The sequence below is a fragment of the Pseudopipra pipra genome, chromosome 5 (genome assembly GCF_036250125.1).
Source record: "Pseudopipra pipra isolate bDixPip1 chromosome 5, bDixPip1.hap1, whole genome shotgun sequence".
Lineage (NCBI taxonomy): Eukaryota > Metazoa > Chordata > Aves > Passeriformes > Pipridae > Pseudopipra > Pseudopipra pipra.
In genome coordinates, this window is record NC_087553.1 from 74,908,064 (window position 1) to 74,925,298 (window position 17,235).

The 17,235-nt window shown below is 53.9% G+C and overlaps 1 protein-coding gene and 1 long non-coding RNA gene across 3 annotated transcripts in view; both read right to left on the reverse strand.

Moving 5' to 3' along the window:
* The window catches only part of AHCYL2 (adenosylhomocysteinase like 2), a 132,630-nt gene extending 120,184 nt beyond the window's left edge, over positions 1 to 12,446 (reverse strand). Inside the window, exon 1 of one of the 2 annotated variants that reach the window (XM_064656829.1) lies at positions 11,996 to 12,446. In XM_064656829.1, coding sequence (XP_064512899.1) covers positions 11,996 to 12,397 — 402 coding nt within the window. In that variant the 5' untranslated portion in view covers positions 12,398 to 12,446. The remainder of the gene's footprint in view (positions 1 to 11,995) is intronic. The other variant, XM_064656828.1, reaches the window with a different exon arrangement.
* On the reverse strand, positions 9 to 11,970 carry LOC135415230 (uncharacterized). The gene is made up of 2 exons (XR_010431018.1): positions 11,625 to 11,970; positions 9 to 11,593 (listed from the first exon to the last, which is right to left on the reverse strand). It is a non-coding gene; the product is annotated as an uncharacterized LOC135415230 (long non-coding RNA).
* Positions 12,447 to 17,235: the final 4,789 nt, after the last annotated feature.

The window sequence follows — 17,235 nt, forward strand, 5'->3', positions numbered from 1 at the left end:
ACATCGTATCGAGGCAAAGGTGCAGGATGAAATATTCCTTGTTATGGGGAGAATAAAACAACCTGGATATCAAACATGGAGAGCTGGGCACAAGAGTCTGTGAGGAAGAGGTTCTCCAAGTTTCTTCCCTGATCACTGCCCATAAGTTGTTTGGAAAATACTCCTGTAATTTCAGTGTAGGTGTGATGAGCAAAGCTGACCTTAGTCTGGACAGAGAAACTCCCCCAAAACCTGCTCTGTTCTTTTTGAGGGGTTGGAACTCGACGGTCTCTTCCCAATGAGCAAAGCCAAGGTGGATCCTTTCTCCAGGAATTTTGAGAGCAGGACTCCTTGAGGTCAGAGTTTTCCACAGGCACCATCCAGTGGTCACTTCCAGGACAGTAAAGCCAAATATCACTTTTCTCCCTATTAAAACACAAATTACTTTTACCTTCACTTCATTATCTTCTCCTTCGTGCTCTCTGGAATTCCTCCTGGACCTCCAGTTCTTATGTTTGTACGGACTCTTCCCTCAGTACCACAGGATGAAGCTCCATTCCTAACTCTGAGAAAGCATCAAAGACATTGTATTGCTCTTTCCCAGCCTGAAATGTCCATAATCCAGCACTTTTCCCAAAGGCAAACCAAGAAGCAGCAAAGCCTGACCTGCAGTGGTATCAGCCTTGCTTTCTGGGAAGCCCCAAATGATCCTCCATGAGCTTTAAAAGGGGCAGGGGAAAGAATTCACTCCCCATTTGTGATATCTCATCAGGTAATGTAGACACAGATGTTGTATGCACAGTCCTCAGATCCTACAAAATCACCAGCACAGCCCTGGAGTCTGGAACCCTCTGAGACTGGGGTTGTGCCACACTGCCAAGGGGCTCCTTTGCCTTAATCCCTGCACGAGGGAGGCTTTCAAAAGCATCAGTTACTTCCCAGTGCCCCTCAGAATCCCATTTGCTACAACATCCCCCAAAACCGTGGCTAGGGATGAACCCAATGGATCAAACCACGCAAGAAGGGCTGAGAAAAAGCCCTTATTGTTGGACAAAGCAAACACAGAAGGGAGAACTGCGAGTGCAACGTCCGGCCTTCGGTTCGCGAACCTCAAACGAAGAAATTCAAAATACCGTCCAGAAGGAGCAGATCCCGTGGATTTATGGGGAGTTGTGAACCCCAGGAACACAGGGGAGGTTCCACAGCGAGATGCAACAGTGGCTCGAGGGAATTCCCCTCCCTCAATCCTTTGGTGCAGCCGGAGTTGTTCTGCCTGTCCCGTGCTCACCCCGGCGTTATTTGGGCGCGTGACAAAGTCAGACAACAAAAATCAGGATACTCTGGGATTCAGGGTTCTCTGGGATTCAGCACTTCTGCCACTGTTTATTGCTTGGTTATCCTCCTCTTCAGTGTCTTTTCCCCACCAGCTAAAATTCCCACTGATGCTGGGATTCGGGATTATGGCAAGGTGGGAACAAACCCAAACCCTGACTCCTCTGTTTAAGCTTGAACTAAGGTTTTAGCCACTCAAGCCTAAAATCCATCAGAGCACTAGTCGAGTTTGTTGGACCTTTCCAGAAGACCACAGGTACTAATGAGGAAAACAGATGGATAGAAGCCCCCAGAGGAAACAGGGAAGGGCCAGGAAAAGCTGATATTCCAGCCCTTGCTGACAGGAACACCCTGGCATGGCACGACCTCCTTCCAAATCCTGCCCCTCTCTCCAGACCAGGATACCAACTGCATTGTGGAGCTGTTCCTTTCCAAGCAGAGACCTTCAGTCTCCATGGAATCATGGAATTGTTTAGGTTGGAAAAGCCCTCTGAGATCGAGTCCAACCATCCCCCAGCTCTGCCAAGGCCACCATTGCCCCCTGTCCCCAAGTGCCACATCCACAGGGCTTGGAAATCCCCCCAGGAATGGGGACTCCCCCCTGCCCTGGGCAGCCCCTTCCAACGTCTGACAGCCCTTTCCAGGAAGAAATTTTCCCAATTTTCCAACCTGAATCTTCCCTGGCACAACTCGAGGCCGTTTCCTCTTGTCCTGCCACTGTCACTTCTCCATGTCCTGACTTCCCAAAGCAACCCAGCAAAGAGCAAATCTCCCAACAGTCACAGCCAGTGTCCCCCAGCCCCATGAACTCGTCACCTTCCCAGCAATTCCCCACCTTGGAGCACACAGGGCGTGAAATAAAGGGACACTTCACCACCTCCTTGTGGCTTCTCAGGCCCGAACTTGGCCAAGTGGCTTCTCAGAGTCCAAAAATAAACAATTAAACAAAAATAATACGTGCCCTCCTTGCCAAGTATCGGCCTCAGCGTCCTTGCTAAAAGCACACCCAAGTAATAAAACCTCGTGCACACAAGGATCTCCAAGAGAATCAACTCTTTTCTAAATGACTTGAGGATTTTGTTATCAGCTCTTGGAATCTCACCCAGTAACAGCAGAAGGACTGGAGAGGATTCAACGCCAACGAAGAGGAGAAAAACTGCAGCAATTTATTTTACAGAAAGCCCTTCAATGAATGAAAACTGAAACGATGGAAATCATGGCCCAGAGTGTCACAGGTTGGGGTTTTTTTGAACCAAAAAAAACCCCACATCGAACACATCGGTGCAATCTGCAAACAATAAAAGCCATCTCAGCCCATACTGAGAAGGATCCAAGCCCATTTCCCCACCTCCAGAAACACTGGAGTCCTGGAGAGAACCCCAAACCTGAGTCAGCAGGCTTTGGGGGAGCTGGAAGGAAACCACTGGGAACAGATACCGGCACGAACTGCTGGAAGCTGTTTCCCTAAATTGGTCCTTGAGTCATTTTTATGGGAACAGTCCATTCCCTGGCTTTTCTCACATAACTTCACGGTGAAACATCGATCACTTCACCTCTGAGGAGTAAACAAGAAGCAAAGCTTCCCAACTCCCAGCTCGAGGCATCCTCAGACTCTGATTTTTGAACACTTTCAGAATGTAATTTGCCATCGGGTGGTTCAGCAGTTCCTTGGAAGGGACTAATTTTTCAACTGACTTTTCCTCCTCTTTCTGACACTCATGAAAAATGCAACTGGCTGCCTATTTAAGGCTCTGCCAGGAGAAAAAATAATAAATACCTGGAGTTCCAACAGTGCAATTTAAAGCAAGGTCGGAGCGCTGCAGCTTTCCACTTCACACAGGAAAAGGCTAAAAATTAGGGGAATATTAAGGCTGGGAAGCTGACCAAAAGTAAAGAACCTCCAGAATTATGGTTGTTAGTTATACATTCTGCACATAAGTGCACCCACTGCTGCTGTGTGGAGAGCTTGTCTCCATCAGAGGACTGAACAGTTTGAGGGGTGGATTTCCTGATGTTTTGCTCTTCCCCCCGGGAAGCTGCAGGGAGAGTGCAAAGAGTGCAAAGTGCAGGAGACACTGGGAAGAACGAGGGGTTGGTTGGGCTGTTACCTGCTGCCCTGTGCATTTAAATTCCGTGGTTTTCCCTGCTCCAGGCAGGTCTCTGCAGGCGGGTGCAGGTGCCAGCCCTGCTCTGGGAGCTGATGCATCCTGAGGAGAAAGGACACCGAGTGACTCAGGTCTGACCAACTCCTGGGGCTGCCTCCATCTGTTCAGACAAGTTTCCAGCAATGCCAGGCACCTCCCCACAGCTGGGCACTCACTGTGGGATCACCCTCTCGTCACGGCTCACGACCCAGGACTTGGAGAAGCTCCCACTGGAGCCGGTGGGAAGGTGGGAACTCTGCCTCGACATTTAATAAGGGCACAACAGAGCTGGGGAAAAAGGTCAGATGGTCCCCAGATCGCAGGAACCCCCAAGTTTATTGACAAATGGCTTTAATTTCAGCACATTCAGAGAATCCTGGAACGGTTTCGGTGGGAAGGGACCTTAAAGCCCATCCAGTGCCACCTCCTGCCCTGGGCAGGGACACCTTCCACCAGCCCAAGTTGCTCCAAGCCCTGTCCAACTTGCCCTCATCCAGGGATGAGGAGTCCAGCTATAAACCTGGTACTACCTTGGAAAAGCTGGAAAATACCCCCCAAAGCACCCCAGCCCTCTGGGGAGCCGTTTGGAATGTCAGTTCCAGGCTCTCCCCCATCCCTGCTTATCCCAGGGTTACATTTGCAGGAAAGCCTTTCACCTCAGACACAAGCTGGATAAGGTCACCCAACCCCCAGAAAAGTCCCTGCCAGTGTCACTCCCTGCAGGGAACTGCTCTGTTGGCCACAGAATCTTCTGGAAAGTCACACGAAATCCTCGGCTCTCCTTTAACAGCTGCTTCATCCCAGACATCTGTGCACATTTCTACTATAATAAAACTAAAAGATATTTCAATGTGGATTTATATAACTATAAATGTACATTTTCCAATAATAACACTGTGCCAAATTAAACAACCCTCCACAATTAAAGGTTCTCTCTGCAGCACAAACTCTCTCTCTCTCCATAATTAGGGAGAAGCATCATAAATCAAGGTGCCAATTTAATCAGCTCCACGTAGACTTTTGGAGAATAACAACTTCTGATCAGTCCTGGAGCAACCTGATCTCATGGAAATCGTCCCTGCCCATGGCAGGGGTGGGAATGAGGTGGGTTTTAAGGTCCTTCCCACCCCAAACCATTCCATGACTCCATTATAACCTCAGCATTCCTCATTCTAGGAACTCTATTTTGGAGTAAGCACAGAGAAACTGAGCTGCTCCCACAAAACATATCGAGTTTCCAAGTTTCCTTAGGAAGACAGTGGTTCATCAACAGCTCCACCTGCAAAGGCTGAACTCCTGCTCTGGGAAGAGCTGTGCAAATTTTTGATGCAAAAAAAAACGCCAAGCCCACGTACTTCAACAACACTGGCCTTCCCCAAATACATCTGGGAACAAAAAACAACCCACAAAACCACATTTACTAAAGCCATTCAGCCCACCAGCAATTTACTGCTTCAAGGCCTCGAGCGGAAAAAGGGTCAGATGAGAAGTGTTCTCCAAAAAAATGATTTTTTTTTGGTTTTTTTTTAAAATCTTTGGCCTCCCAGCTGCCTGAAAAAGCATTATTCCACGTTCCTCGGGCCTCTCTTGTCATTTAGTGGCTTCTCCCAGAGCAGGGTTTGGATTAATGCAGTGCACACACACCCCCAGCTGTGCTCTCCAGGATCACCTCTGCGAGGGACAGCGGGATGGGACAGCTGGATTTCCCACAGCTGCAGAGAGAACAGGACTGACCAAACCCCTTCCCTCCCTTTTCACCTCGTGGCAATATTTCCCCTGGGTGTCAGGAAGATCCCCTGGAAGGGATGATTCTGAGGGGGCTGATGTTGGGGCTGCAAACACGGCCCGTTTTTGCCTCCCTGCGTCAGCGCCGGCTGCTCCTCCCGGGAGCTCCCACACCTCCTGCTCCCATTTACAAACTTCCCAGCAAAAAAAAAAAAAAAAAGCCCTGAACTGACACCAGAGCAGCCACCAAAGGAAGGAACTAAACTATGGCTTTTCTAGCCCGAAATTGAGGCATTTCAGGGGTTTTTTTCCTTGGCTAGAATTGCCTTTCGCTGCAGACCTGAGCACCGAGGATTGGGTGCAAGAAATACTCAAAGCTTATTTTATCCTTAACTCCCTCTTTTCCTCCCTGTCACTTTGTTGCTCATTCCAAGCCCCAAAGTGTAACAGTTTCGCTGGGATTTAAAGCAAACAGCCTCCAGTGATTTTCTTTAGAGGCTGGACTTTATTTCTCAGGCTCTTCCACTCCTCGTTCACACTTGTAACCTACAGCTTCCCCTTTCTACACAGGGATTGAACAGGACATCAACCATCCTACCCCAAGGAGGTTTCCTTCCCATGACTGAGGTTCTACTCTTGGACTTCTGGCTGGAATCTGCAAAACTGAAATAGAAAATAAATCACAGAATTACAGAACGGTTTGGGCCGGAAGGGACCTTAAAGATCATCCAGTTCCATCTCCCCCTAAATATCTATTTATAATATTCTAAATACCAAAGAAAAAAAAGTTAAGTGCTTGGGTTTTGTCGCCTCCCACTGAGGCAGCTTCTACGACATTTTGAGAATTCCACTCTTTCAGCATTCCTTGATTTAACCAACGCTGCAGGTCCCCTGTCACGTGCAGAAACCTTCCTGTTACACCTGAGCTACCTGGATCCTTCCTTTCTTCCCAGCTTTCCCTCAGTCTCTTCCTTGCTGGAGTTCAATCGATCACGTTGTTTTCCAGTTCACTGGGCAGAGTTGAAAACAAAACCCGAGAGGTCAGACCCGGCTCCGGAGGCCGCAATTCCCTTCCCCGGCTCATTTTTCACGCGCCGACTCGGGGCCAAAGCTACGACGACGCCTTTAATTGCCCATAAATTCAAAGATCAGGTTTCTGTCCCTCCAGGAAAGACACAAACACAAAGATCTTTCTGTGCTCCACTAATTTTGACCCGAGACAGGAGCAGAGGTGCAGTGCCACGGCCTTTCCCAGCCACAAAGTCTGAGGTTCCCCGGCCTGCGCCCCGTTCCATCCTACAGCCTTCCACGGTGCTCACAGCCATCACTGCCCTGTCCCTTCTTCCCCAACCTCCCTTAATCTCCTCTTCCCTCCCCGATCCTCGGTCCCAAAGGTTGAGGTATCGATCTGTGCACGCAGTTCCAGGCACCTTCTTAAAATTAACCGGAGACAGCCCGCGATCCTCACAGGTAATAAAGGAACATGGCCTCCCATGACAAGGTTTTCCTAAACAGCATTCCAACCACGCTCATTCTGTGCAGCACTTGGGAATTCAGCCCCAGGGGGAAGCATTTATTACCTGGCATAAGTGAGCACTGGGGCTTAGAAGGAAACGGAGCGAAGAGAAGAGCGGCGAAGGAGGATGTGGGAAATCCCCAACGGAGCCAAAAAAACCCCACCCCTCTGCCCCACAAAAGGGGGGAATTCACCCACATTTTAGGAGGGAAAAGCGACGTTTCCATCGCAGGCGGTGAAATCTGCTGGGAGCCAAGGTCAGAGTCATCATTTAGACAAGCCACATGAGAGTCATTTATAGTCTTAGCAGAACAAAACCTCCCCTGGCAGCTCCCGGTCAGGTGATGTGCCAGTCCAGCGAGCAGCAGGCATTTATCTGGATGCAATCCCTGCACCGGGGGGGTTTCACGCTCAGGAGTTTCAGGAGGGTTCTACTCAGGCAGTGACATTACACAAGGGTGTCACCTCGTTATTTGTCCCTCTCCCACGGACAAAAGCCACCCCTTCCCACAGCCCCTGGCTCTGGAAGAGCAAGCTGTGCCCTGCTCCAGCCCACCCAATGAACCAGCAGCACCAGCAAATCAACCCCTCCCCAGCCTAAAACCTCTGCTGAGGAGCAAAAGAACACAGCTTGAACCCCAAGGAGTCAGCCTGGGCTTTGTGCAGAGGGGCTGGCACAGGAGAAAAATAACCTTTTGCTTTGTAAATTGGTATTTGCTTCATATGAAACTTCGCAGCGACACAGTCGCTGCCGTTCAACCTTCCCAGTGTGGGGTACAAGCAGTCACAAAGCCTCACTTGCCTACAAAGCCTGGCTTGCCAAGCACTTCAGAATCATTAAACCAAGGACTGCATCTGTTTAAATCAAAGTTATTCTTATTGGGGGGGGGGTTGGAACTGCATGAGCTTTATGGTCCCTTCCAACCCAACCCATCCTGTGATTCCATGACTTCTCTCAGCAAAAGAGGGGCACAGAGTTATTACAAGGCTGAGATCATCCAACTAATCAGTTTAAGAGTCTTAATTGCAGCTCCCACCCCACGAACAACAACATTTCCAGAAGTTCCGTGGCTCTCAGCCGCTCTGAGCAAGGAACGCTCAAGGAATTAACACAAGTGGCCACCACCCCCCCAAAGCTGATGAGTGATCATCTCATCATCAAAACATCACATTTCAACCCAAAATCGCAAACAAGCCATGTGACTCAGGGCCTGACTCACAGGCAGGGGTGAGTTTAGCCCAGGACACCTGAGGCTGTTACTCAGCCCCTCGGTTCAGTTCCCCTCGCCGCGGGAGCGGGGCCGGCAGAGCTCCCCACGCACCTCCTGACTCTGCCACAGCCACATCTGTGCCACAGCCCGGCCAGGGCAGCATCCAGCTGCTGCTGGAGAGGCTTTTCCATCCTTCCCACCCACACCAACCCGCCCCTGTGCCGTGGTGTGACCCCAGCACACCGGGACACTTCTCCCGCCCCGTTCCCGGCTCTTCCTCGACCCCGCGTTGGACGGAATCGTGTCAGTGGAAAACCTGCTCAACCTGAAGGGAGCAATTTTGTGCAGTTTGAGCTCCCTGATGTTGGAGCTGTGGGAGAACCCGGCAGGAGGGTCAGGAGAGGGCCTGGAGAACTGCTGAACTCAGGCCAGTATCCCACACCCCAGGCACAGAGGGAGCTCCGGACAAGCAGGATTCGGCTCCGTCCCCCTGCACGGGCACCCGTGGAGGTCACAGACACATCCACAGGCACAGTCAGCTGCACAAGTCCAGTGTCACTGCAAAAATGAGGAATTCCAGCCATTTCTGGAGAGCACAGAACAGCAGCAAGGATCCAAAGGGAACAACAACATCCCATCTCCCCTGGGATCTCATGGGAATCACCCCGCAGGTAGCAGAGACAAGCTCAGAACTACCTATAGTGTGTATATATATAATATATATGTGTTATATATATATACACACACTATATACACATAAAAATATAATCTACATACATTTTATATATACATTATCTACCCATAGTCTACTACTCCCTATTTTACACTCTGCCAAGGAAAATGGTAGAAAATGAATTCGAGCATCCAAAGGCAGACAGACGTAAGTAAAGCACTAAACTGGCATAAAAGTAGATTTAAAATGAGGGTGGTATTAGGAAAAAAAAAAAAAAAAAAAGGAGTCACTGCTGTTTTCTGGGAACCCTGTTTTTGTCTCGGAACCACAAAATCGAAATTTGGCGGCGCAGCATTTCAGGAATGTGCGTTAAAATTTCAGGGAAAGGAAAAAACACAGGAAAAATATATAAATATAATATACAAACCACATAAAATACAATAAACCGGTCGAGAAAAACCTACTGAGATTTTCTTCTCCCGGACAAACACCGTTAAGAATTACAGTTTCACTACAAATTTAATCTGTTTTAACTAGACCTTTACCTTTATTTCAGCAAGGTTCTATTGGCTCTGACTACAGAAATTTATCTGCTTCTTTCAGGCTTATTTTTGCACTAAACCTTCTTTCCCCAGATGCTTCAGCTCCACATGCCTGATGTTACAGTCACAGGCCTGGGAACGATTTTATGGCCACCAAACCCGGTGGTTTATGCCATGGCTTCCCAAGGAACAGTGGGAAGGACTCTGGATTTGTGGCTCCAGTAAATAAAATTCCTCCCGACCACTGCGGAGTCACTGGAACACAGGCTGAAGTCACCGGGAAGCAACAGAGCAGGGAAAAGCGAGGGAAGGAACAGTCTGTACTCCCAGATCCCCCCAACAACACACCCAGCTTCCTTTAGCAACCAGACAGATTGGCAGCTCCCAAACAAACCCGGCACAGGAGCCAGCTGGGCACTGCTGCTGCTCCAGCAGCCTCCTGCCTGCTCCTCCCGCAGCCAGGTTTCTCCTGGAAGCCTGGCATCCCTCTGCTCTGCCCTTGGGAGGCACCTGCTGCTGTGACTCGGAGCATCCAGGCAGGGATAAGGGATTGGGGCTGGTTTGACCCCACCGAGATGCCCCTTCCCTCCCCGACTCACTGATGCAATCCGACGCCACGGAATTCGGGAGAGGAGTGCGGGGAGAAAAACCCTGTCTGTGGTTTAACACAAAAAGAAAAAAAAGAATGGAGAGGGATAAGAGAGGAGTTCAGAAGCATTAAGAACATTTGAGGAGAAATATGGATGCCCTGAGGGTCTCTAAAAATAGAGATGGAATTAGGATATCAAATGGAGAGGGCTCCAGACACTGGGGAGGGGAGTCACGGTTTTAGCGGAAAAATGTCCTTTACTGAGGAACTGAACCCCACAGCAGGGATTCCTAAAGGGATGGAGGAGCCCTTGATCCAGACAACCCTGCCTTACAGGGATGTGCTCCTTCCCAAGGAATCTCCAGGAGAGACTCCAGTTTCAGGGAAGCCACACGGAAGGAGATCGTGGTTACGGAGACAAAATCCCTCAGCCTGGGTCTTCCACAGGGAGAGGAAACTTTAGAGCAACGAGGAAAAAGGGTGGAAGTCCATTGGTATGGAGATGGAGTGAGGTGGGAGGTTCCCCTTGTGACAGGGACATTTCCCCTACATCCCCCAAAAGGTTCTTGCACTATGAGGAAAAACTCCTCCTGCTGAGACTCCCAACGGGAAGGATGCCAGGCACCAGCAACTCGGGAGCCTGTGGAAAACGTGCATCCCCTACATCCACCCACAGCAGGATGTCTGGCTGTACCTACAGCATTCCCTACTCCAGGGAGTATCCATGTCCATGGGTGCATCCACCTGGGGAGCTTGGATGGATCTACGAGAACAGGTCACACCTACACATGGGCAACGTACCTACCCAGAGGTTACTCACTCCCTGCACCTACCCCGAGGGGACAGTGGGTACCTGCCTTATCCACAGGTGCACATCCAACACGGATCCACCAGGGACACCACGTGATTCCAGAGGGCAGCCAGGACAGGGCACTCCTGGGAAAGGGGTACTCCTGGGAAAGGGGCACTCCTGGGAAAGGGGCACTCCTGGGAAAGGGGCACTCCTGGGAAAGGGGCACTCCTGGGAAAGGGGCACTCCTGGGAAAGGGGCACCCCAAGGACCCCCCCGGGGTGGGTGCAATCATGTCCCCAGCCCTACATCCCGAGGCACAGGGATCTCCAGCATCCAGCCTGGACACACCTGGCCGTGCCCCGCGTGCCAACGTCACCGGCAGCACTCGGAACGTTTTTATCTGGGCCTTATCCATATTTCCAAGTGAGCAGATAACCCTGGGGACATGAACCTGAAGTGAACCCACACACACCCCAGAGCTCACATACCGCGTTTCCCACAGACATCCCAAAGCCTGGGGGTGCAAGAGCGGGGTGTGAATGCACCCAGTGTCACCCAGGTGTGCAGGAGCAGGGTGTAAATGTATCCAGTGTCACCCAGGTGTGCAGGACTGGGGTGTAAATGCACCCAGTGTCACCCAGGTGTGCAAGAGTGGGGTGTAAATGTACCCAGTGTCATCCAGCTGTGCAGGAGTGGGGTGTGAATGCACCCAGTGTCAGCTGGGTGTCCAGGAGCAGGGTATAAATGTACCCAGTGTCACCCAGGTGTGCAGGAGCGGGGTGTAAATGCACCCAGTGTCAGCTGAGTGGAGTGTAAATGTACTCAGTGTCACCTAAGCAGGATGCACACGCATCCAGTGCCACTTGGGTGTGCAGGAGTGGGGGGTGGATGCACTCAGTGCCACCTGAGTGAGGTGTAAAGACACCCAGTGTCACCCAGGTGTGCAGGAGTGGGGTGGACACACACCCAGTGTCAGCTGAGTGTCCAGGAGTGGGGTGTGGATGCACCCAGTGCCACCTGAGTGGGGTGGACACGCACCCAGAGTCGCTCAGGTGTGCAGGAGTGGGGTGTAAATGCACTCAGTGTCACCTGAGTGGGGTGTAAAGACACCCAGTGTCACTCAGGTGTGCAGGAGTGGGGTGTAAAGACACCCAGTGTCACTCAGGTGTGCAGGAGTGGGGTGGACACGCACCCAGTGTCACCCCACGCGTACCCGCAGCACAGACACGGTGGGCGGGGGGGCGGCCCAAGGCACAGACAGGACCCCCAGCCACGGAAGAACGTGTTCCCCAAACGCAGCCGCGGCACCGGAGCACCCGCACGGCCACAGGGACATCCCCCCGGGACCCCGGGAGCGCCTCGGGGCTCGGCGGGGACCCCCGCGCCGGTCGCCGGTCCCCGCCCGGGGGGAGGCACCGGCGCGTCCCCCGGCACCGGGCCGGCCCCCCCTGCCCTCCGCGGGGGTGTCCCCCGGTCAGCGCCCTCCGTTACCTTCTTGACGGTGCGCGGCGCCTCGGTGACGGTGCCGTCGGGGCTCACGAGCGCCTCGGCCGCGGCGCCGCCGCTGTCGCCGCCGCCGTCGCGGTGCCGGTGCTGGGGGTGGTGCGGGTCGCTCCTCTTCATGGCCGAAGCCTGCGGCGCCTTGGCGGCGGCCGAGGATAGCCCCGCGGCCGCGGACAGCCCGGGGCAGCCGCTGCCCGGAGGCCGCTCGGCGGAGGGGGCCGGGGCCGCGTCCCGCTCGGCGCCCGGCACGGGGCAGGCGGCAGCGGCCACGCCGTGCCCCGCGCCGGGAGCGCCCACGGGCTCGCACGGCGGCCCCGCCGCCTTGTCCATGGGGCCGCCGAGCTCCTTCAGCTCCACGGCGGGCGCGGCCACCGCCACCTGCACCGACATCGCCGCCGCTGCTGCCGCCTCCTCCGGCTCCGGCTCCTCAAGGGCCGCCGGCTCCGCTCCGCCCCGGCCCGGCCCGGCCCGCCCCGCCGCCCTCACCCCGCGCTGCACGACGGGAACTGCAGTCCCGCCGCCCGCGCCCCGCCCCGCCGCGACTACAGCTCCCGGCAGCCCCCGCGGCGCAGCTGCGGACACGCCTTCTCGCGGCGCCGCGCGGGGCGCGATGGGAGTTGTAGTCCTGCGCGGGGCTGCCGGCCGTGACTGAACGTCCGTCCAGGTGGAGAAGTTTAGTTGATGTTTACTCGTTTTGGTGGATTTTCGGTGTTTCAGCCTCCGGGCACAGGATCGGTGCTGTTGGAAAAGCCCTCCAAGATCATCGAGTCCACCCTGTGCCCCATCCCCACCTTGGCCCCCAGCCCAGAGCACTGAGTGCCACGGCCAGGCCTTCCTGGGACACCTCCAGGGCTGGGCACTCCAAACCTCCCTGGGCAGCCCCTGCCAAGGCCTCCCCACCCTTTCCAGCAACAAATTCCTCCTCAGCCCCAACCTGACCCTCCCCTGGCCCAGCCTGAGGCCGTTTCCCCTTGGCCTGGCCCTTGTTCCCTGGCAGCAGAGCCCGACCCCCCCCGGCTCCCCCCTCCTGGCAGGGACTTGCAGAGCCAGAAGGTCCCCCCTGAGCCTCCTTTGCTCCAGGATGAGCCCCCCCAGCTCCCTCAGCCACTCCTGCTGCTCCTTCCCAGCTCCTCTGAACTCCATCACTCATCAGGCTTTGCATCCTCCCAGTGTCAGCCAGGCGGTTCCTTGGGCCGGGTGTGCCAGGAAAACCCATGGAAAGGAGGAGCCACAACATCCTGGCACAGGGAGCCTGGAACTTGCTGTCCTGCCAGGTCTGCCAACCACAGAGCCCTGCCACAGGCACAAGGCAGTAACCAGCCGCCTTTTCTAAATCCAGTTCTTTGGGAACATGCCTCTTAAGGAATGCAAACCCATCTTTTTATTATTATCATTTCTTTTGAGAGCAGCCCTGGGAGAAGGATTTGGGGTGTTGGTGGGTGGGATTCTGGACATGACCCAGCCCAGAACCCCCCCGTGCCCTGCACTGATCCCACAGCAGGGCAGGGGGGGATTCTGCCCCTCTGCCCCCTCAGCTGAGACCCCCCTGCAGAGCTGCTCCAGCCCTGGGAACAGCAACAGGAGGACGTGGAGCTGCTGGAGAGAGTCCAGAGGAGGCCTCGGAGCTGCTGCCAGGGCTGGAGCCCCTCTGCTCTGGAGCCAGGCTGGGAGAGCTGGGGGGGTTCCCCTGGAGAAGGGAAGGCTCCAGGGAGAGCTGAGAGCCCCTGGCAGGGCCTAAAGGGGCTCCAGGAGAGCTGGAGAGGGACTGGGGACAAGGGAGGGAGGGACAGGACACAGGGAATGGCTTCCCAGTGCCAGAGGGCAGGGAGAGATGGGACATTGGGAAGGAATTGCTGGCTGGGAGGGTGGGGAGGCCCTGGCCCAGGTTGCCCAGAGAAGCTGTTTATTATCATTATCATCATTATCATTACTGGGTTATTGCAGTATCTCTGGGCACACGCCAAGGACTGAAGCCTGTGGTTTTGGGGCTGAGTGGATGCAGAGGGAGGTCACATCCAACATGTTGGGCCAGTTGGAGACAAAAGGACAGGGATGTTATTGGCCAAGCAGGAGGGATGTGGAAAAGGCTGGGAAACAGAAAGGCAGGAAACTCTGCAAGCCTGAGGGGAGCTTCAGGTCCACCAGAAATGCCAGGAGTTAGAAACATGAGGGACAAACAGCTGGCAAGATTGGAATGATCCAGTGTCGAATTCCCAAGTTAAGTCACTCATAAGCCCCGGAGGAGCTCAGAGTTCGGGAGGAGCTGGAGGAGAGCAGAGGGAGAGGAGACGGAGAGAGGGAGAGAAAGGAGAGGGGGGAGCTCACAGGAACCTCCCCAGAAATCAAGGAGTGGAGCAACGGAAGGAGCGGGCAGCAAAACCTGGAAGCTGAAGAAGGATTTCAGGAAAGAAAGGGCTGTAAAGCATTTAATGGGCTCCGAGGCACCGGAGAGGACGACGGGAGGAATGTGAGAGGGGGATTGGAGTTAAAGGAGAAGCAGCGCATTACTTTGTCCTTGGAAAGTGATGAGAACTCCCGACTTTACTGAACTAACGCTGTTTCCCACTGAAGCAAAATCAGGATCCGATTCCACAGCACGTTTCTCCCTCTGCCAAGGATCAGAAAACTCGGTCTCGGGGCTGATTTCAGTCTCGGAAGGGGCCTTTGAAAACAGAAGTCTTTGAAAGCCGCTGTGGGAGGGATTTGAAGCTGTGGCAGACGAATATCCCTCCCCTTCCATCGACGCTGCAAGACCAGAGCAGGCTCCGAGCAAATCCCAGCTCCTGCTGCGGAGAGGGGCTTGTGCTGACCCGGTGCCGGCAGAAATCCTCCGGAATTTATCGTCTCCCGGTGCCACAGATCTCCCGATCCGACAGAAAAAAGCCAGGTTGTTTTGCCCCCACCCTTGACCGAGGCAAAATCCTGACCCCGAGTTTGGTCCTTTGGACCACCATCGCCCACCTGGCTCGGGATCTTCTCCCTCCTGCCCTTTTAAAGGGTGCAGTCCTCAAATGGGGAGGTGTTTTCCCAGGAAAAAGGTCCTACCCTGATCTCAGCACACCCGAAAGCCCCGGGGCTAACTGGATGTGTCTCCATCCCATCACGGCACAAACCCCTCCTAAACAGACGCTGTCACAGCCTCCAGAGATCCACAGGACCGGAGCAAAGCGCTGGGCTGTGCTCGGAGATTTATCTGGGAAAACAAGGGATATCAGGAGAGGAAGGGAGAGGCTGTTTGGTGAGGGAGGATGGAGCAGCTGGAACAGTCAGGGCTCTGTGAGAGCCGTGCCAGAGGGAGGTTGGGGCTGGCGTGGGGAGGACAGTGAGGTGAGGATGCCTTTGCCTGGCAGTTGGGCACCCAGGTGGGGTGGAGCAGAGGTGGGACACAGGCACGTTATCCCCCAAACTGGAGCCAGTCGTAGCCCAAAGGTGAGGGGAGAGCAAGGTCACACATGGATGTCAGATGTGTCTCCTCTTTGCCTTCAAGAGGACAGAGGGGACAAGAGGGAACGGCCTCAAGCTGTGCCAGGGGAGGGTCAGGTTGGGGCTGAGGAGGAATTTGCTGCTGGAAAGGGTGGGGAGGCCTTGGCAGGGGCTGCCCAGGGAGGTTTGGAGTGCCCAGCCCTGGAGGTGTCCCAGGAAGGCCTGGCCGTGGCACTCAGTGCTCTGGGCTGGGGGACAAGGTGGGGATGGGGCCCAGGGTGGATCCATGGGCTGGGAGGGCTTTTCCAACCTCAGAGGTTCTGGGATTCTCTGGGAGGTGACAACCAGGGAGGAAGGATGGAGGAAATCCCAGGTGCTCTGTGTGGACACCCACGCTTTGATCTTAAACAAAGAAGGAAAACCCAAGTTTTTCTCCCCCACCACAGCCACAAAATCGAGTGTGGCTGAGCCATTCACCTCCTGATTGGCCACATTCCCTGGAATCCTCCATCCAACCACACCATGCCATGGGGAATGGTTGGCATCATGTGGCAATGCCAGAGGCAGGACTCATTACTTCCACAGCCTGGTTTGCCCATTCCTGTGATGTTCAGCCCTAAAAGCAGTGCTGGAATACGGGATCAGCAGCCAGGAGTGTGACAGAGGGCAGGGCAGCTCCATGTGGATCCTTTTCACTTCCCTCCTCCCAGTTCAAAGCAGCCAAGCTGCTGCTGACTGGGATGGTACCAGCTCCTCTCCAGCCCCACAGTGATCCAGCTGCAGGGAAGCTTTTCCCAGCACCACTGCAACAGCTGAGCCTTCCAGGCACGAAGAAAAGAGGGAAGAGATTTCTATGGAAGTTTTTCAATTCTTTAAGACACCAGCACCCTCCTGGATGCCAAAAGACAGTTGCCATCCTGCCAGGATATATAATTCCAAACTGGAAATCAATACTGCCCTATAACATTCTCCCTTCTGATTGTCCCACTGAGAGGAATTTTGGATGATTTTCGGATGATTCAGCATTTGCCCATCTGATTCCAGCAATCCCATTTTCCTGCAGCCATCAATTCCTCCTGGCAACATCCCTGTGACCAGCCTGGGCTATCCAGAGTTCTCCTTCATTTAATTATGGCAAAGGCAACCAGCTGGATGGACAATGCCAGCCTTTGTCCCTGGGGATGAGTGGCTAAGTGGATTCACAGGGAATATCATCCAGATTTCTTGAACTATCCCTGCTTTGCCCCAGTGAAAGCTCTGGGGGTGCTGAGGAGACCTGACACCCTCTGTGGTTTGATCTCCTGCACTTCCCACGGGAGCATTTGAGCTTTTCCCCAAGGATATTCGAGGTACAGCCAGGGAAATTAATTGGATTTTGGCAGCCAGTGGGTGACACCTGGGTCACTCAAGGGAGGAGATTTGTCCCTCAGCTCCTTAAAACTTGCCAGGACCTTCACTGATGCTGAAGGAGTTGGAGGGAGATGATGCTCTTGCAGAAAAATTCAGGGAAACGTGATCCAGCCTTGTCCTGGATCGGCCACCCCGGGGGGCTCCAGTCCCTTCCCTGGTCCCACATCCCATTGTGGGTGACCACAAGGGCTTTCCCTGCTCCAAAGGGTGGTTCCCTGGATGGGGTTTCACTCAGGAGACCCATGGCAGTGTCTGTACTCCCCATCCCTGTCCCCTGACAGGAGTAAGGTGGGAAAGGGAAGGCAAAGGCACCTCCCCACCACCTTGTTCTTCATTTTTATTCCCAATTATCCTTATTCTCCTGCAAAACCTGAGCCTGAGCAGCATCCCCACCA